The sequence below is a fragment of the Pongo pygmaeus genome, chromosome 5, assembly GCF_028885625.2.
Source record: "Pongo pygmaeus isolate AG05252 chromosome 5, NHGRI_mPonPyg2-v2.0_pri, whole genome shotgun sequence".
Taxonomy (NCBI): Eukaryota; Metazoa; Chordata; class Mammalia; order Primates; family Hominidae; genus Pongo; species Pongo pygmaeus.
The window spans coordinates 33,756,962-33,777,541 of NC_072378.2; the positions used below are offsets into that span (position 1 = coordinate 33,756,962).

At 47.5% G+C, this 20,580-nt stretch overlaps 2 protein-coding genes across 3 annotated transcripts; one reads left to right on the plus strand and one right to left on the minus strand.

Moving 5' to 3' along the window:
• The first annotated feature begins 408 nt into the window (after positions 1-408).
• KIFC1 (kinesin family member C1) lies at positions 409-20,394 on the plus strand. Of its 2 annotated transcripts, none has more exons than XM_054490142.2 (11): positions 409-2,677; positions 8,649-8,786; positions 8,919-9,018; positions 13,872-13,925; positions 14,043-14,093; positions 14,287-14,687; positions 15,406-16,185; positions 16,750-17,040; positions 17,146-17,219; positions 17,356-17,431; positions 20,206-20,394. In XM_054490142.2, the coding sequence occupies exons 1-11, from the start codon at positions 2,666-2,668 to the stop codon at positions 20,248-20,250; spliced, it is 2,022 nt and encodes a 673-aa protein (XP_054346117.1). In that variant the 5' UTR covers positions 409-2,665; the 3' UTR covers positions 20,251-20,394. The 2 variants fall into 2 exon arrangements, with proteins under 2 accessions (XP_054346117.1, XP_054346118.1); XM_054490143.2 differs by having other exon boundaries at positions 2,495-2,677; positions 8,652-8,786.
• Positions 10,722-11,209, minus strand: LOC129037880 (large ribosomal subunit protein uL11-like). The gene has a single exon (XM_054490159.2). It carries the CDS (start codon positions 11,192-11,194, stop codon positions 10,784-10,786), a length of 411 nt encoding a protein of 136 aa, XP_054346134.1. The 5' UTR covers positions 11,195-11,209; the 3' UTR covers positions 10,722-10,783.
• Positions 20,395-20,580: the final 186 nt, after the last annotated feature.

Below are 20,580 nucleotides of genomic sequence, written 5' to 3' on the forward strand. Positions count from 1 at the left end.
GCCTCAGCCTCCCAAAGTGCTGGGATGACAGGCGTGAGCCACCGCATCCGGCCTATTGACTTTTCATTAGTTTAAATCCTTGAGGGGTACAGCATCACTCGGATTCTGTGTCCAATAGCCTTAGTGGGAAGATTGCTTCGGAATTTGGCACGAATCATGCCACTGTTTCTGTGGGCCTGCCTCAGCCTCCCGAGTAGGCTGCCACCACGCCTGGCTAATTTTTTTGGTTTTTTTTTTGAGACGGAGTCTCGCTCTGTCTTCCAGGCTGGAGTGCAGTGGCGCGATCTCCGCTCACTGCAAGCTCCGCCTCCCGGGTTCACGCCATTCTCCTGCCTCAGCCTCCTGAGTAGCTGGGACTACAGGCGCCCGCCACCACGCACGGCTAATTTTTTTTGTATTTTTAGTAGAGAGAGTTTTTCACCATGTTAGCCAGGATGGTCTCGATCTCCTGACCTCGTGATCCACCCGCCTCGGCCTCCCAAAGTGCAAGGATTGATTACAGGTGTGAGCCACCGCGCCCGGCCAACAAATGGTATAATTTTTACAGTTACACTTTCTAACTGGTGTTGCTGAAGATGGAAATGCAATTGATTTTGAAAATTGATTTTTTTCCTCTTACTGATTTTTTTATCCATCAACCTTGCTAAACTGATTTATCAGTTTTATCTGAATTTTATTTTAGGGATGCTGCACATGCAATAATTTCATCTGCGAATATTAACATTATTGTTTCTTGTAATCCTTATATATTTGTTGCTTATTGGACTGGCTACAACTTCCATTGTTGTATTGATGAGGATTATTGAGAGCAGGCATCCTTGCCTTGTTCCCCATCTTGAAAGGAATGCTTTCAACATTTCACCGTTATGGTGATGTGTTTTGCGAAATTTTTGAAGATGTCCTTTATCAGCTTCTGGAGTTTAAAAAAATATATCAATGGGTGTTGAATATTTTGAGTGGCTTTGCTGCATCAATTGAGATGAATAAATTTTCCCCCCTTTAATCTGCTAATGGGTCTATATTTCTCCATTCCATTTAAAAAACTTTTTTTTTAATTTGATAAATATCTTTTGCTATGTTTCTTCTCAGGTCTCCCTTCTCAGTTATCCCCCTTTACCTTCTATGGTTGGTTTTCTCTAGTTTCTTCCTTTTCTTTTTACTGTGTTCTCTTCAAGCTCTTGCTTTTTGGAGTTTTCCCAGGATATCAAAGGTTGGGGGGATGGCAACATGGTTTTCAGACAGTGTGTCTCCCCACAATCTGCTTCTCTCTACAAGCTTGTTTGAAGCCAAATTAAAGCAATGGGTAGAAGACGGCAGCGTGGGTGCCAGACCTGCCAATTTCCAACTGCACACCAAACCCCCGAACATATGCTTGAGGCCCCTGCCTTTCGGTGTCATAAATAAAACCCTGTCCTGACTACCTCCAGGATTGGATGGAAACTCGGATGAGTAAATATGGTAGAACGACTTTGCAAACTAGCACCTTATTCACATGTAAGGGGTTGCTCTTGTCACCGAGACTGTTAGAGGCAATGTGAGTTAACAGAAATAGCTTGGATTTTGAAGCTAATGGAATCTAGATCCATTCCTAACCAGCAGTGTGACCTTATACTTATTATGTAACCTTTCTGAACCTGTCTCCATCCATCTATACAAAGAACGTGGCACAATGTAGGAACTCAGTGAATTTTTGTGATTATAAGACGAGATAATACAGGTGCATAATCTGAAAAACATTAAATACTCCGTAAATTGAAGCAGTAAATCCTCCCTGAGCTCGAGACTCCAAAGGCCTTGAGCCCAGCACCAGTAACAGCACCCAGGTAAGTAGGCTGGCTGAAAGAGGGCTATAAAGAAAAATTATTTCCTGAGCTTTGAATCCCCACTGTCAGGCTTCAATGGAGCGCAAAAGTTCCTAAATTTGGTGAGAAATGGCAACATTACCAGGGAATGAACAGACCAGGCCACTCACGTCCACGTGAGGGCTCCAGGAGCCACTTCCGGGCCCAGTCAACCACGACCGGGAGAGGCAGCGCTGGAGCCGCAATCACGTCGACGGAAAACAAGTGCGCTCCCTACTGCAGTCACCAGGAGGCGCTAGTCCCGCCTGTCTCCCGGCACGGGTCCCTGTGTGCGCACGCGTCATTTCTTTTCTCCAGCGTCCCCGCCCCTTCTCCTCCGGCCGCCACCAGTTACGTTTGGCCAGTTGCGTTTGTGCGGCGACGTCCACGCATTTTCTGACGTCCGAGCGACGGCGGGGAGCCGAGCGGAAGTCCGGCACCGTTGCCGCTAGAGGAGGGGAGGGGTGAGAAGCGTAAGTGGCACCGGAAGTGGAATTAATCCTCCTACCTCTCCGGCGCCTGCGAAACAGAAAAGACAAGGCGCCTGTCGGGCGGGGTGTGGCTTCGGGTGGCGGAGGACGCTGCGATTGGCCCTCGGCTGTGGCGACAGCGACGATTGGTCCCTGCGTGCAGAGCGCGGTGAGAGTGGGTGGCGGCCGTTGGAATTCAAAAGTGGCGGGTGTGGCGCGGGGCTGGTAGCGGCCGGAGCCGTGCGAGTTCTCTACCCTTCTTCGCGAGCGGGCGAGAGAACGCGAGTCCCAGGATCCCCGGCACCCAGTTCTCTTCCACTGCATTCCCCCGGCGCGTGTGGGACCGAGGTGGACATGGATCCGCAGGTGAGTAGGGGCGGCGCAGGTGTCCTGCCCTGGGGATGGGGACGACGGCTGACCGCTCCGATGCCGTCGCGCCCCCGGCTCCCGGTCGGCCTTTGTCATGTCTACCGGGAGAGCGAAGGTCCGTGCGCCCCCGCACAAGTGGAAAGGGGCGGAGGTAGGAGTGGAGACGGCATAGAGCACCCGGGGAGGTCGGAAGGGACGTCTGTCTGCCCTCCCCCAGCTTCAAGTCTCTGGAGCCCCTCCCTTACTTTCATGTCTCCAAGATTTCCCATTTCGAATTCTCAGGCTCGTCTGACACATTTCCACTTCTTTATTCCTACTCAGGATGTGATTGCAGTGTGTAAGAAGGGAGAGTTCTGATATGACTTCTTCCTTTGGGGACATGGTGTCTGAGGCCACATCCTTGCTGAGGACCTTTTGTGTTATCGCCTCTCCTCATCACTGCTGCTTCGGAGTGTAGGAAAGGGAGGAGAGTAGGGTAATCTGGGCCAAAAGACTTCTCATTCTCTCTCTCCTTTCCTAAATTGTGCAGATTCCTGCCCAATGAAACTGATTGATTTAGTTCTTTCTCTTAAATGGTGCCCTGCTGCACTCCACAACCATATGCAGCTTCCTCTCTCCAGTGAAGAGAGATGAATGTGTGTGACAGCTGGAGTGTACTGATCTCTGGTGCCAGGAAAGGTCTCCTGCCTGAATCCTTTGTTTACTAGTATTTCACGTCCAGGTTTCCCTAAAGTTAGGATTCAGCCTTAAGAGAGATTCTTTCAGTCGTGACAACCAGAGAGCAGAGTAGTATGATGTGACAGTAAGAAGTAGTAAAAGCCTTCTCAGAGCTATTAATCAAGTATTTATTGTGCACCTACTACATGCCAGGCGCGGTTGTAGGTACTTAGGATGCAGCAGTGAACAAGGGACAAATCATTGCCATCATGGAGCTGCCATTCTATGGGGATACAGACAATAAATGTAATAAATGAATTATATAACTGCCAGAAGGCCGTAAGTGCTGTGGAGAAAAGGAGAAATTCAAGGTTAAGGGAATAGGGGAGGCCAACTGGCGGGATAGAGTATTAAATAGGGTGGTCTCAGAAACCCCAATGGAAAAGATGAGTTGAATAAAGACTTGAAGGAAGTGAGGGAGATAGACAAGCAGATAGTGAGGGAAGAACATTTGAGGCAGAGGGAATCTGCTAGAGCAGAGTCCCTAAGTGGTAAGGAGGGAAGTGTGGCAGGAGTGAAGTGAGCATGGGGAGAAGTTGTGGGAAAGGAAGTCAGGTAATGGGTAGTGGGGTTGCTGATCACAGTTTGTCCTTGTGGGGGTCGTTGTGAGGACTTTTACTCTGAGTGAGATGGGGAATCATTGGATGATTTTAAGCAAAGAGATAAGATTTGTTGGGTCCAACAGATTTTCGTAACCATAGCACCGTTGTCTTTTTTTTTTTTTTTTTTTTATGGCGGAGCCTTAACTTCCTGGGCTCAAGTGATCCTCCCACCTCAGCCTCCTGAGTAGTTGGGACTACAGGCACCTGCCACCATGCCTGGCTGATTTTTTGTATTTTTTGTAAAGACAGGGTTTTGCCATGTTGCCCAGGCTGGTCTGGAACTAACTCCTGGGCTCAAGCAATTCGCCTGCCTCGGCCTCCCAAAGTGCTGGGATTACAGGCATGAGCCACGGTGCCCTGCAACTTTTTTTTTTTTTTTGAGAAGTAGTCACGCTCTGTCACCAGCCTAGAGTGCAGTGGTGCGATCTCAGTTCACTGCAACCTCTGCCTCCTGGGTTCAGGTGATTCTCCTGCCTCAGCCTCCCGAGTAGCTGGGACTACAGGCGCCCACCACCACGCCCGGCTAATTTTTTGTATTTTTAGTATAGACAGGGTTTCACCGTGTTAGCCAGGATGGTCTCAATCTCCTGACCTCATGATCCTCCCACCTTGGCCTCCCAAAGTGCTGGGATTACAGGCATGAGCCACCGCACCTGGCCAACATTTTTTATTGTCATGACTAGGTGGGGGGTTGCTACTGGCATCTAGTGGGTAGAGGGCAGGGATGCTGCTAGGCATCTGACAGTGTACAGGACCGCATTGGACATTGTCAGATGTCACCTGGTGGATAAAATCACCCCAGTTGAGAACCACTGGTTTATGATAATCTAGGTGCCAGATGATGGTGTCTTAAGTCAGGATGATAGCAGTGGAAGAAACAGTAAAAAGTGATTGGATTCTGGATATATTTTGAAGGTACAATCAGCCATGCTTTGCTGACAGATTAGATGTGGTATGTAGGAGAAAGAAGACTCTGGGTTTTTGGCTTGAGCAACTGAAAGATGGAGTTATATCAATTGAGATGGAGAAAGCTGCAAAAGGAACAAGTTCAAAGCATGGTTGGACATCAAGAGGTCAGTTATTAGACTTCCAAATGGAGATTTTTTTTTATACGGAGTCTCTCTGTTGCCCAGGCCAGAGTGCAGTGGTGCGATCTCGGCTCACTGCAACTTCTACCTCCCAGCTTTAAGCAATCCTCCAGCCTCAGTCTCCTGAGTAGCTGGGATTACAGGCACGTGCCACCACACCTGGCTAATTTTTGTATTTTTAGTAGAGACGGGGTTTTGCCATGTTGGCCAGGCTGGTCTCGAACTCCTGAACTCAAGTGATCTGCCCGCCTTGGCCTCCCAAAGTGCTGGGATTACAGGCATGAGGCACCACTCCCAGCCTTAAATCGCGATGTTGAGGATGCAGTTCAGTATAGGTGCAGGATCGAGGTCTGAGCTGGACATATAATTTGGAAACTGTCAGCATATCAATGATATTTAAAGGCATGGGAGTGGATAGTGAGTATAGATAGAGAATGCTGTTAAAATCTGGAGAGATGAGGAGGACCTGCCAGTGAGGTAAGAAAGGGTGGTCTCCTGGAAGCTAAATGAAGAAAGCCTATTAAGGAAAACGGAGTAATCAGTTGTATCAAATGCTGTTTGATGGGTCAAGAAAATGAAGATAAAGAATTGACTTAGCAACATGAAGTTACTTGTGATCTTGAGGATAGCAATTTCAATGGAATGGTGGGAATGAAAACCTGATTGCAATGGGCTTAGGAGAGAAATTGGCCACAATGAATACACTAGAGGTAATACTTTAGAGTTTTGCTGCGAAGGGTGGCAAGGAAAAAGGATAGTACCTGTTAGGGAAAGCAGAGTTCAGATTCTTTTAGTTTCAAAGAAATAATAGAGTTTGTGGTATGCCAATTGGAGTGATGCCATAGAGTGCAAAGCTGATGGTGCAGAGGTGAGAAGGGAGGATTGCTGGAGGAATGTTCCTGAAATTGGGAGGATTTGGTGAGTCCAGGATTTGGTGAGGAGGGATGGGATGTGATGCATATATGAAAGGGTTGCCTTGGGAGCAGGGCCATCCACCTCTGATCTTGTGGTGAGGTGGATGTAGGCAGGGTTGCATGAATATCTGTTCTTATAGAAGGATAAGTGCTTATGCTTCTCATTGTGGAAAGTTGGAGGGCATCATGTCTAGCTTTATATTAATAAATGGGAAAAATATATATACTGTGGTCTTTGGAGTTGTTCTGAATAAACAAACCTTGAAACACGTTTTCTGAACCGACGTAAATTCCAAGGAGGTAGGTCTGTAGCAGATCCACTATGGTAGTGTAGAGAGGAGGAAGGGCACAGGTTATTTTAAAAAATTCGTGTTTGACTTTGGAATACTTAAAGAAAAATTTGGTTTCCATACTATATTTGATTACACTAAATTAAAATAAGCATTCTTTGTGCACATTTCTGTAGGTGGCAGGAAAAATGCTACCTTTTTTCCCTTTTTATTTTTCTAGAAGCCAATGGTATGATATATCACAGTTTTAAGTATTGCCCCACTGATGAACATTCAATTTCATTCCTTCAAAAACTGTAGAGTCCTACCATGTAGCAGACATTGTATAAGGCCCTCTGGTTATATAGTTATGAACAAAACAGATGAATTCTTATGGTGCTCACAGTCTTATATGGGGTTATGATAATAAATTAAAAACAAAAGAAAACAGTGTATCAGGTTGTTTCATAATTTTTAAAAATAATGATGCTCTATGAACTTCCTTGAGTAAATCTCATTGTATCACGGATAGCTCAAACTCACTTTCCCAAAATGAACTTAGCATCCATGAAACCAATCCTGCTGGGTCCAGTGGCATGTGCTTGTTGTCGTAGGCACTCAAGAGGCTAAGGCAGGAAGATCACTTGAACTCAAAGTTCAAAGCCAGCTTGGGCAACCCTGTCTCAAAACAAATAAACAAAAACCAACTCTTCAGGTACTCAGATCTCTGTGTTATTTATTTTCTTTTTCTTTTTCTTTCTTTCTTTTTTTTTTTTTTTTTTTGAGACAGGATCTCAGTATGTCGCCCAGGCTGGAGTGCTGGAGTGCAGTGGCATGATCATGGCTCACTGCAGCCTTGATCTGGGCCTAAGCCATCCTCCCACCTCAGCCTCCCTTGTAGCTGGGACCACAGGCAAATGTCATCTGATTCGCTAAGGTGGATGTCTGCCTAGCTTAGCCCTCAAGCTTCTAGAATAGCCCCTTTCAACTAGGTTCCATGAGAATTAAGTTCCTTTTTTTTTTTTTTTTTTTTTTTTTGAGACAGAGTCTCGCTCTGTTGCCCAGGCTGGAGTGCAGTGGCGCAATCTTGGCTCACTGCAAGCTCCGCCTCCTGGGTTCACGCTATTCTCCTGCCTCAGCCTCCCCAGTAGCTGGGACTACAGGTGCTTGCCACCACGCCCGGCTAATTTTTTGTATTTTTTAGTAGAGACGGGATTTCACCGTGTTAGCTAGGATGGTCTTGATCTCCTGACCTCGTGATCTGCCTGCCTCTGCCTCCCAAAGTGCTGGGATTATAGGCGTGAGCCACCGCGCCCGGCCAAATTCTTTTTTTTTTTTTTTTTTTTTTTTTTTTGAGACGTAGTCTCGCTCTGTCACCCAGGCTAGAGTGCAGTGGTGTGATCTCGGCTCACTGCAACCTCCACCAATCATTCAAGCGATTCTCCTCCTCAGCCTCCCAAGTAGCTGGATTACAGGCACATGCCACCATGCCTGGGTAATTTTTGTAGAAACAGGGTTTCAGCATGTTGGTCAGGCTGGTCTTGAACTCCTGACCTCAAGTAATCTGCCTGCCTCAGCCTCCCAAAGTGCTGGGATTACAGGCATAAGCCACCGTGCTTGGCCAGAATTAAGTTCTAATGCCTTTTTTTTTTTTTTTTGAGACGGAGTCTCACTCTGTTGCCCAGGTTGGAGTGCAGTGGCGTGATCTCGGCTCACCGCAACCTCTGCCTCCCAGGTTCAAGTGATTCTCCTGACTCAGCCTCCCGAGTAGCTGGGATTGCAGGCATGTGCCACCACACCCAGCTAATTTTTGTGTTTTTAGTAGAGACAGGATTTCACCATGTTGGTCAGGCTAGTCTCAAACTCCTGACCTTGTGATCTGCCCACCTCAGCCTCCCAAAGTGCTGGGATTACAGGCGTGAGCCACTGCACCTGGTCCAGGTAAAACATTTCAAACATGGCTCAGTAAATGTTGCCTGATTCTCCCAAGCAGTCTTCAGCCCTCACATATCTTCCACTCTTTCGCTTATTTATGATTCTCAGCTTCAGCCAAAAGGGCCAGTTGGTTTCTTAGCCATGCTATGTACATATTTGAATTTTTGCCTTCCAGGAAGAGCATCCATTCCTTTCTGCTTGTTTGAGTCCCACCCTTAAAGTTAGTCAAGTCCAGCTTTTCCCCTAGGGATTATTCCTACTTTTAGGTTACGTTCCCACTTCTGTTCATGCTGTCTGTCTGGCACATAATTCAGCTTTTGGCACAAGTGGTGCTCAGTGCTTGGTGGTGGCGATGTTGATAATTGAGGCTGGGGGCCAAGACGGGAAGTTCTTGGGACATTTGTGCTCCTGGGTATTGTCTTAAGGGTCTCTTTTCCCAACAGAAGTCCCCCCTATTGGAAGTAAAGGGGAACATAGAACTGAAGAGACCTCTGATTAAGGCCCCTTCCCGGCTGCCTCTCTCAGGAAGCACACTCAAGAGGAGGCCTGACCAGATGGAAGATGGCCTGGAGCCTGAGAAGGTGAGCTGGGCGTGGAGAGCTGTGCATGTGTATGTGGGGGGGGGGGTGTGTGTGTGTGTGTGAAAAAAAGGAGAGAGAGAGTATAAACCATTAGGGAGGGTGACTATGGACCTTGTCTTTATCTTTCCCCAGAAACGGACAAGAGGCCTGGGTGCAACGACCAGAATTACCACATCCCACCCAAGAGTTCCGTCCCTCACTACAGTGCCACAGACACAAGGCCAGACCACAGGTGGGCTCTCAGGATGGATAGACTCCAAGGACATGGAAGTCCAGTGCTCTTCAACTCACTTGTTTCTTTTCTTTCAATTTTATTGTTTTGTTTTTTTTTTTTGAGACAAGAGTCTCGCTCTATCGCCCAGGCTGGAGTGCAGTGGCTCAATCTCACTCACTGCAACCTCCTCCTCCCAAGTTCAAGCGATTCTCCTACCTCAGCCTCCCGAGTATCTGGGATTACAGGTGCCCACCACCACGCCCAGCTAATTTTTGTATATTTTTTTTTTAGTAGAGACGGGGTTTCGCCATGTTGGCCAGGCTGGTCTTGAACTCCTGACCTCAGGTGATCCACCCGCCTCTGCCTCCCAAAGTGCTGGGATTATAGGCGTGAGGCACCGCACCCAGCCTGTCTATTTTGAATAGGTAATAACATTTCATTTGGTTCAAAATTCCAAAGGCACAAAGGTTGTTGTATAGTGAAGTTTGCTTCCTACTTCTGTCCTCCAGCCACCCAATTCTGCTACCCAGGGCAACTGTGTGTTCTTACAGGGAAATTCTATTGGTATTCAAGCAAGTAAGACTATACTCCCCCACCTTTTTTACACAAATGGTGGCATACTTTAGACATGGTCATGCTTTTACTTATCTTAATCCAAATTGCTTTTTGGCATATGGAGTACAGTTGGCCCTCTGTATCCGTGGGTTCTGCTTCTGCAGATTCAACCAACCATCGGTTGAAAATATTCAAGGAGAGTGGGCACAGTGGCTCACGCCTGTAATCCCAGCACTTTGGGAGGCCAAGGTGGGTCGATTACTTGAGGTCCGGAGTTCCAGACCAGCCTGGCCAATATGGTTGAAACCCTGTCTCTACTAAAAATACAAAATTAGCCAGACGTGATGGCCCGTGCCTGTAATCCCAGCTACTCTGGAGGCTGAGGCAGGAGAATTGCTTAGAACCCGGGAGGTGGAGGTTGCGGTGAGCCGAGATTGTGCCAGCCTGGCGACAGAGCGAGACTCGGTCTCAAAAAGAAAATGAGAAAATATTCATGGAAAATAAAAAATAAAACCAAAAAATACAGTATAACAGTTATGGTCATGTGTCACTTGGCAATGCAGATACATTATCAGAAGTGCATTATTGTGGAAACATCATAGAACGTACTTACTGAAACCTAGATGATCTAGCCTGCTACACACCTAGGCTATCTGTGATAGCCTATTGTTCTTGGGCAACAAGCCTGTGTGGCGTGTTACTATACTGAAGCACGGTAGGTAACATAACACAGTGGTAACCATTTGTGTATATAAACATAGCTAAACATAGAAAAGGTACGGTTAAAATACAATATAAATGATAAAAAATGGTACACCTGTACAGGGTACTAACCATTAAATGGAGCATGTTTGAATGAAAGTTGCTCTGGGTGAGTTAGTGAGTGAGTGGTGAGTGAATGTGAAGGCCTAGGGCCTTACTGTACACTGCTGTAGACTTTAGAAACATGGTACAGTTAGGCTACATCAAATTTATAAAAAATAGTTCTTTTATAATAAATTAACCTTAGTTTACTATAACTATTTTACTTTATAAACTTAACATTTTTTTTCCCACTTGCGGAGGCTGATGTAACATTTTAATCTTTTTTTAACTGTCTTTTTTTTTTTTCGACCAGTTGTCTAATGATCCTTTGTGCTTAACTAGCTGGGCATTCCACAGCACCACTGTTGATGTCATCATCTATGATGTCATGAGGGTGGCGGCCATCAACATTACAGCCCACAGACTAGGCAGTCCCCAGGATCTCTTTAATGGTTCCAGAGAGTTCTCTGGCTAAGGATCGGTGCCGCATCTGTTGAGCAATGTTGACGATCTCATCAAAAATGATATTCCCACTGTGTTTAATGTTTCTCTGTTTCTTTCTGTCTCTTGGTGGTTCCTTGAGGGCTTTGATGATCAGGGCAGAGGCAGAAGGCACCACCTCAATCTGGGCCTGTCTGTTCTGAATGGTCAGTTTCACTGTAATCCTCAGGCCCTTCCAGTCACCCGTTGCCTTGGCAATGTCATCACCAACCTTTTTTGGAGACAGACCCAGGGGGCCGATCTTGGGGGCCAGGGCAGAAGTGGCACTGACTTCACCTCTGGTGCACCTCAGGTATACGACCTTGATCTCGTTGGGGTTGAACTTCGGCGGCATGGTGGAGGCAGCTGGTGTCGGATGAACCCGGATTCGGGACGACTGAAGAAAATTGCACCTTGGCCTCCTCCGAGCCGAAAGCTGAGAGCTTCTCTCTTTTTTTTTTTGAGATGGAGTCTCGCTCTGTCGCCCAGGCTGGAGTGCAGTGGCACAATCTCGGCTCACTGCAAGCTCCGCCTCCCGGGTTCACGCCATTCTCCTGCCTCAGCCTCCCGCGTAGCTGGGACTACAGACGCCCTCCACCACACCTGGCTAATTTTGTTTTTTTGTATTTTTAATAGAGACGGGATTTCACCGTGTTAGCCAGGATGGTCTCAATCTCCTGACCTCGTGATCTGCCTGCCTCAACCTCCCAAAGTGCTGGGATTACAGGCGTGGGCCACCACGCCCGGCTAACTTTTTGACTCTTGTAATAACAACTGAAAACACAAACATTGTATAGCTTCACAGAAATATTTTATTCCTTTATGTCCTTATTCCTCATGCTTTTTTTCTATCTAAATTTTGTTTTGGGCAGGGAGCATATATTCAGGGCAATATGAATCTCTGTCTCCTGGCTTGAAAATAAAATTTTTGTTTTTTGTTTTTTGTTTTTGAGACAGAGTCTCGCTCTGTCGCCCAGGCTGGAGTGCAATGGCGCGATCTCGGCTCACTGTAACCTCCGCCTCCTGGGTTCAAGTGATTCTCCTGCCTCAGCCTCCCGAGTAGCTGGGACTACAGGTGCGTGCCATCACGCCCAGCTAATTTTTTGTATTTTTAGTAGAGATGGGGTTTCACCGTGTTAGTCAGGATGGTCTTGATCTCCTGACCTCGTGATCCGCTCGCCTCAGCCTCCCAAAGTGCTGAGATTACAGACCTGAGTTACTGTGCCCCGCCTGAAATTCTTTTTTTAATTTAAAATTTTATTTATTTGTATTTTTTCCAAGAAATAAGCTTAAATTTGAAAAATTTTAAATATTATTTTGCTTTTCAAACTTTTTGTTAAAAACGAAGAAATACACACATTAGCCTAGGCCTACATAGGGTCAGGATCATCAACATCACTGGCTTTCACCTCCACATCTTGTCTCACTGGAAAATCTTCAGGGGCAGTAACACACATGGAGATGTGACTTCCTGTGATAACAATGCCTTTTTCTGGATTGCCTTTTTTTTTTTTTTTTTTTTTTTTTTTTTGTTTGAGACGGAGTCTCGCGCTGTCGCCCAGGCTAGAGTGCAGTGGCGTGATCTCGGCTCACTGCAAGCTCCGCCTCCCGGATTCACACCATTCTCCTGCCTCAGCCTCCCGAGTAGCTGGGACTACAGGCGCCCACCACCACGCCTGGTTAATTTTGTTTTTGTATTTTTAGTGGAGATGGTCTCAATCTCCTGACCCCGTGATCTGCCCGCCTTGGCCTCCCAAAGTGCTGGGATTACAGGCGTGAGCCACTGTGCCTGGCCTGGAATGCCTTTTGAATGACATGCCTGAGGCTGTTTTATAGTTAACAGTTTTTGCACATAGAAGGAGTATACTCTAAAATAACAAAAAAAGTACAGTACAATAAATATATAAACTAGTAACATAGTCATTATCATTATTAGGTATTATGTACTATATGTAATTATATGTGTTATACTTTTATACAACTGGCAGTGCATTAGGTTTGTTTATATCAGAATCACCACAAACAGGTGAGGAATGCTATGACATTACCATGGCTGTAATGTCACTAGGCAATAGGAATTTTTAGCTCCATTATAATGTTACAGGGCTACTGTTGTATATGCAGTCTGTCATAAGTAATCTAAAGATGATTTAAAGTATATGCCGCTGGATGCGGTGGCTCACGCCTGTAATCCCAGCACTTTGGGAAGCTGAGGCAGGCAGATCACCTGACGTCAGGAGTTTGAGACCAGCCTGGCCAACATGCGAAAACCTGTCTCTACTAAAAATATTTTAAAAAAAATTAGCCGGGCGTGGTGGCGCTTGCCTGTAATCCCAGCTACTCAGGAGGCTGAGGCAGAAGAATTGCCTGAACCCTGGAGGTGGAGGTTACAGTGAGCCGAGATCACGCCATTGCATTCCAGCCTGGGTGAGAAGAGTGCAACTCCGTCTCAAAAAAAAAAACAAAATGGAGGCCAAGGCAGGCAGATCACCAGAGGTCAGGAGTTTGAGGCCAGCCTAATCAACATGGTGAAACCCCGTCTTTACTAAAAATACAAAATTAGCTGGGCGTGGTGGCGCATACCTATAATCCCAGCTACTCAGGAGGCTGAGGTGGAAGAATCGCTTGAACCCTGGAGGTAGAGTTTGCTGTGAACTGAGATCATGCCATTGCACTTCAGCCTGGGCAACAAGTGAAACTCTGTCTCAGTCAATCAGTAAATAAAGTATATGGGAGGGTGTGCATAGACTATATTTAATACTATATACCTATTTATGTAAGGGACTTGGGCATCCTTGGATTTTGGTATTCTTGGGGGGTGCTGGAATCAACCCCTTTTGGATACTGAGGGATGACTGTAATTTCTGGTTCTAGGGGAGGTATCATTAGGAGCTGGCCAGACTTAGGGATAAGGGAAGGAAGCTATCTTATTTCTAATTCTGAGAAAAGCACTTCTGCCCCTGTCCTAGCAAGTGTACATGCCATCTTAAGAATGATCATTCTACCTTTGTTCTCTCCCATCTCCTGGGCAGCTCAAAAAGTTTCCAAGAAGACAGGACCCCGGTGTTCCACAGCTATTGCCACAGGTAATTGTGCTCAAGAGCTGGGTCTGAGAATGGATTTGGGGTATGTGTAAAGGGAGAATGATGGAGGTGGAGGGACGCTGGTCCTGTAATTCCTAAGTCACCTCCTCAATTCTCTAGGGTTGAAGAACCAGAAGCCAGTTCCTGCTGTTCCTGTCCAGAAGTCTGGCAGTAGGTGACAAACATAACCACTGGGTGAGAGGCTGGGATAGGGAAGAGAAGATGGTGAGTGCCCAGAAAAATCCGTTTGGTCTCTAAGAGGAAGGAGATGTAGCATCAGGTGTGGATCCCATAAAGGCTAGAAGGGAGGAGGGATAGAGAGCCTAGACTTCACTGACCTTTGTCCTTTCTGTGCTCATCTTAGCATCAGGAGTTCCTCCCATGGCAGGAGGGAAGAAACCCAGCAAACGTCCAGCCTGGGACTTAAAGGGTCAGTTATGTGACCGAAATGCAGAACTAAAACGATGCCGTGAGAGGACTCAAACATTGGACCAAGAGAACCAGCAGCTTCAGGACCAGCTCAGAGATGCCCAACAGCAGGCCAAGGCCCTGGGGACAGAGCGCAAAACACTGGAGGGGCATTTAGCCAAGGTACAGGCCCAGGCTGAGCAGGGCCAACAGGAGCTGAAGAACTTGCGTGCTTGTGTCCTGGAGCTGGAAGAGCGGCTGAGCACGCAGGAGGGCTTGGTGCAAGAGCTTCAGAAAAAACAGGTGGAATTGCAGGAAGAACGGAGGGGACTGACGTCCCAACTAGAGGAGAAGGAGGTAAGGGCCAGATTTTCACCAGATGTCAGCCCCGCTTTCCTGGCAGAGGTCATGCCTCCCCTCCCTTCCAGGTACCCCTCAAGTCTGGGCTGAGAACTCCTGAGCACCTATCTTTAGCAGTATAGGTGCTGCTGAAGATACCTGTCTCTTCCACCTGTCTGCACTCCAGCCCACTCCTGACTGTCTTGCTTTCTGCCATGCTTCTTCTTACCCTTGACTGTTTGCAAAGCTCCCATTTAGATCTGTGTCTTCCTTAGTCCTCCATCCCTCTTTCTTTGGGTTCCCATCCTGATCACAAATTCCTGTGGTACTCTCCCTCCTCCCATGTCCACTTGACTCCTTCCTGGTGAGCACCAACTAGATTAAGTTATTTGCAGTCTCTTAAATGACTCAACTTTCACTTCTGGGCATTCTGCATATGTGCTTCCCTCTTTCTGGAATGTTCTTTGTGTACTGCATCCTTCCTTGGTTCACTCCTGTACTTCTGGGTACAGCCTAGATATCATCTTCCCTGTGCTCCTCCTTGTGCTTGGGCATACCCATAGCACTCCCTGTCTTAGTACCATGATTCCTTATTTTCTCATCTTTCTTTGTTTACCAGACTTTGAGGTGCTTTTGAGCAGGGACCTCACCTCCACCCACTCCATACGCCACACAGTTTGTTCTTATTCTTGGTTGCATCTTACCCTCTGTGTATGTTGTGTTCTCTTCTGGGCAGAGGAGGCTGCAGACGTCAGAAGCAGCCCTGTCAAGCAGCCGAGCAGAGGTGGCATCTCTGCGGCAGGAGACTGTGGCCCAGGCAGCCTTACTGACTGAGCGGGAAGAACGTCTTCATGGGCTAGAAATGGAGCGCCGGCGACTGCACAACCAGCTGCAGGAACTCAAGGGCAACATCCGTGTATTCTGCCGGGTCCGCCCTGTCCTGCCGGGGGAGCCCACTCCACCCCCTGGCCTCCTCCTGTTTCCCTCTGGCCCTGGTGGGCCCTCTGATCCTCTAACCCGCCTTAGCCTCTCCCGGTCTGACGAGCGGCGTGGGACCCTGAGTGGGGCACCAGCTCCCCCAACTCGCCATGATTTTTCCTTTGACCGGGTATTCCCACCAGGAAGTGGACAGGATGAAGTGTTTGAAGAGATTGCCATGCTTGTCCAGTCAGCTCTGGATGGCTATCCAGTATGCATCTTTGCCTATGGCCAGACAGGCAGTGGCAAGACCTTCACAATGGAGGGTGGGCCTGGGGGAGACCCCCAGTTGGCGGGGCTGATCCCTCGGGCCCTGCGGCACCTCTTCTCTGTGGCCCAGGAGCTGAGTGGTCAGGGCTGGACCTACAGCTTTGTAGCAAGCTATGTAGAGATCTACAATGAGACTGTCCGGGACCTGCTGGCCACTGGAACCCGGAAGGGTCAAGGGGGCGAGTGTGAGATTCGCCGTGCAGGGCCAGGGAGCGAGGAGCTCACTGTCACCAATGCTCGATATGTCCCTGTCTCCTGTGAGAAAGAAGTGAGGACCCATGGGCACTGGAACTGGGGAATGGGGAGGAGTGGGAAGGGTGCCATGAGATGGAGGTAGAGGGAGAAAGGAGCAGGAGAGAATTGAAGGATGAAGTGCAAGTTATGAGGCTGGGTTACCACATCCCGTTTTGGCCTGTGGGCTGTCAGTAGATCTGCCTTAACCTGGGAGTGGCGAGAGAGTGATGCATCTGCCAAAACGAGGAGGGTCACTACATCTCAGGTCTCATCTCCTTGCTCAGCTCATCCTAGCCATGCTGGCCTCCTGGCTGTTCCTCAGCCAGCTAGTCGTGCTCCCCATCTCAGGGCCTTTGCCTGGATGCTCTTTCCTGGAGATCTTGGCTATCCTGTCAAAACTTGTGTTCCCCACCCCGCCTTTATACACTCCCTATTCTATGTATTCCTTACCATTTTCAGACATACTGTGCATCTTATTTTGTTTCTTGACAGGCTAGAAAGCTTCAAGAGGGTGGGGGTGGGCTCTTATTCATTTCCATACATATTACTATGTACTGACTTCTGCCTGCCTTTTTGCCCCTTCTGCTCCCATCCCCAGGTAGAGGCCCTGCTTCATCTGGCCCGCCAGAATCGGGCTGTGGCCCGCACAGCCCAGAATGAACGGTCATCACGCAGCCACAGTGTATTCCAGCTACAGATTTCTGGGGAGCACTCCAGCCGAGGCCTGCAGTGTGGGGCCCCCCTCAGTCTTGTGGACCTGGCCGGGAGTGAGCGACTTGACCCCGGCTTAGCCCTTGGCCCTGGGGAGCGGGAACGCCTTCGGGAAACACAGGCCATTAACAGCAGCCTGTCCACGCTGGGGCTGGTTATCATGGCCCTGAGCAACAAGGTGGGAATGGGAGTGGGGTGAGATACGGGACCTGGGGGACAGTTGGGGTTGGCTGTGCAGAGCCCTGCCTATTCCTAAACATCTGTCCCCACCTCAATCATCTAGGAGTCCCACGTGCCTTACCGGAACAGTAAACTGACCTACCTGCTGCAGAACTCTCTGGGTGGTAGTGCTAAGATGTGAGTGAAAGGGACAGATGGAAGGGGTCAGGTAGGAACTGTGTTGGGGTGAGGGGTAGAAAGGGGGGAATAGTGGAGACCTGTCCAGACTCTGCTGGCCCCTAATGCTAGGGTTGGGCACATTCTTTTTTCATAGGCTCATGTTTGTGAACATTTCTCCACTGGAAGAGAACGTCTCCGAGTCCCTCAACTCTCTACGCTTTGCCTCCAAGGTGCGATTACCACCAGTCAGCCTTATCAGGACCCGTGGGTGGTTGTAGGCTTCTCCATTCCAATCCCTTCTGTCTTCTAGGGCAGGGAGCACATTTGTGCAGAAAGGTTTTACATTCGCAGGTATCTGAGGCACCACTCACCTGGTTCCATTTTTAATTATTAGCTTTTAAGTTTTTTTAAAAACAGGTGATTAATTTAACCTGAGAAAGCTGATTGAAAAAAAAAGAAAAAGTGACTAAAAGGTCTAAACTGGTTGGGCGCAGTAGCTCATGCCTGTAATCCGAACACTTCGGGAGGCCAAGGCAGGAGGATTGCTTGAGCCCAGGAGTTTAAAATCAGCCTGGGCAACATAGTGAGACCCTGTCTCTACAAAAAATAGGAAAACTAGCTGGGTGTAGTGGCTCACACCTGTAGTTGCAGCTACTCAGGAGGCTGAGGTGGGAGGATCACCTGAGCCTGGGAGGTGGAGGCTGCAGTGAGCCGTGATCCTACCACTGCACTTCAGCCTGGGTGACAGAGTAAGACCTTGTCTCAAAAAACCAACACACAAAAAATCCCTAAGATTCCTCCCTATCAGCATACAGAGATCATTATTTTTAGGTCTGCCTAGGACTCCACTATGTAATTGCACCAAAATTTATCCACCAGTTCCCTCTACTGGACACTTGGATTGTTTCCACACTTTTTTAGTCACAAACAAGGCCACGTTGACTAACTTTGTACATACATCATTTTGTATTTTTTCAGTTACATCTAACCAGGGAAATAGTCCTTGAAATGGGATTACTGGATCAAAGACTTAGAGGTTTTTCAGACTATTCCAAATAGTGTGAATTCAGACTCCAAACCTCATGAGGGTCAGCCAGTGGCCATATGAATTCTCACTAATGAGAATTCCTTCCACTAGAATCTCCTTCCACTAGTGTTAAGCAAGTCAGAAAGTTTCCTTACTGTCTGCCTCCACGGTAATTTTTTTGTCTGGTACATCCTCCTCCTGCGCGTATAGCCCTTTGATGGGCTCTGGCTTTATTTGAGGTCTGATCAGGTCTGTTCTGCTGTGCGCCTGGGCCTCCTCCCAGTCAGCACTGATTGTTTCTGTGGAGTAGCCAGCACTTGCACCCTGATCTGGTATTCTACTTTGATGAGGGTTTCCCTCACTGTCTTGCAAGTTCAATTTTAGAGGGTGGTGATGTTTTTTCTAACTTTTTATTAATGTTATACCAATGTAACATCCAACAACATGAACTTTAATATCCTCTAATACCCAGTTTATGTTAAATTTCACCCAACTGTCTCAGAAGTGTCTTTTATACCTAATAGGTTTGTTCAAATCAGGATCCAGGCAAGGGCCACCCACTTGGTTGAAATGTCTCAAGTTCTACAACCCTATCCCACACTGCCACTATTACGTCATTTGTTTGTTGAAGGTCATTTGTCCTATAGAATATACTATTCTGGATTTTGGCTGGTTGCTTCCTCTTTCCCCCATACTTTCACTTATTTATCATATTTGGGTGTTGTCAACCTGACCCATCCATTTACAAGCTCCTTATTGACTTTTTCACCTAGTGATTTTATCCAGCAGTGACCATACCTGGATCCTTTATTTCATTAAGGGGTTTCTAAATGGCGATTTTTCTAATCTTAGTTGTTCTGCATTGGTTAGTCACGATTCTTTTATGAAGACATTTGCCTTGTCATCTACTTGGTTTCTCTGAAATTCAATTCATACAGGAAAAACAAGATAAATGCTGAATTATTTATTGATTTCCAGTATTGAGTTGATATCCTAGCAGCTTCCAAAGGTGACCAATGAATGTTTATCTGAGGGTTATCTTTTTTTTTATTTTTTTTGAGACAGGGACTTGCTCAGTTGCCCAGACTGGAATTCAATGGCTCAATCATAGCTCATTGTAGCCACTAAAAGTGTTGGGATTATAGGCGTGAGCCACCCAGCCCGGCCACAGTCGTTCTTTCTGATGCTCAAATTGCCCCATCTTTGGCCAATAGGAACCTCCTGGCTGGGCGCGGTGGCTCATGCCTGTAACCCCAGCACTTTGGGAGGCCGAGGCGGGTGGATCACGAGGTCAGGAGATCGAGACCATCCTGGCTTAACAGGGTGAAACCCCGTCTCTACTAAAAATACAAAAAATTCCCCGGGTGTGGTGGCGGACGCCTGTAGTCTCAGCTACTCGGGAGTCTGAGGCAGAATGGCATGAACCCGGGAGGCGGAGCTTGCAGTGAGCCAAGATTGCGCCACTGCACTCCAGCCTGGGCAACAGAGCGAGACTCCGTCTCAAAAAAAAAAAAAAGCCTCTTTCAGATTGGCGTCAGTGTCCTTTAGACAGAACTCTAGTAGTCTTTTCAGATTCAACTTGTACATTTCCTCCCCCAGACTTCAACTGATCCATTTTCTAAGGAGTCCTAGTTCCTAAATGGGTGTTATTACTATTTTATTTCGGTTTAAGTGTTTTACAGTGGGAGAGGTTGGAGGTCTCTAGTACAAGGTATTGCTGGAAATGAAAGCCTCCTCTCTCTGCTCCTGTATTTTCTTCTGGGGCTTCCATCTCTTCTCAAGCCTTTTCACCTCCACCAAACCTAGTGTGCAGAGGAGAACCAACCGTAACTGGCACCAGCCTGAACCAGCCTTTGGAGGCCTTATTTCAGTATTTCTGAGGGCAGCCCTAGCATTGGAGGATGGGAGGAGATCTTGGGGAAAATGTTGTATTGGTTACGCTGCAAACTTTTATCCTGTCTAACCCCCTGCCCACAGGTGAACCAGTGTGTTATTGGTACTGCTCAGGCCAACAGGAAGTGAAGGCGGATCCAGATCTTCGTGTGTGTGTGTCCATATGTCTATGTATCGGGTGAGGGGTGGGAGAGTTGATGGAGGGTGCTTTATTGGGTGGAGGGCACCATGTCCCAGGGCTATCAAATAAAGAATAGTTTTTTTTAAAATAAAGGTTTTATTAGCATTTGCCCAAGAAGGCAGATACTTTCATATCTGTAAAGGTGGGAGCTGTGATCTGTTCCCTCTGCCAGACGTTTATGTGGGAGGCGGGAGCGAGGGCTGAGGGCTTGGTCTTTTCTTCCCTCTGCTATCACCGGTTCTGGACCTTGGCCTGGATCATCTTCCCCTCTGCTAATA

Bases quoted from the DNA above. Each gene is read 5' to 3' on its own strand.
- KIFC1 (XM_054490142.2), top strand. The intron at 9,019-13,871 runs GTGGGCTCTCAG...TCTCCTGGGCAG, and splicing joins GACACAAGGCCAGACCACAG to CTCAAAAAGTTTCCAAGAAG. The intron at 17,432-20,205 runs GTGCGATTACCA...CCCTGCCCACAG, and splicing joins CTCTACGCTTTGCCTCCAAG to GTGAACCAGTGTGTTATTGG.
- LOC129037880 (XM_054490159.2), bottom strand. From the start codon at position 11,194: ATGCCGCCGAAGTTCAACCCCAACGAGATCAAGGTCGTATACCTGAGG.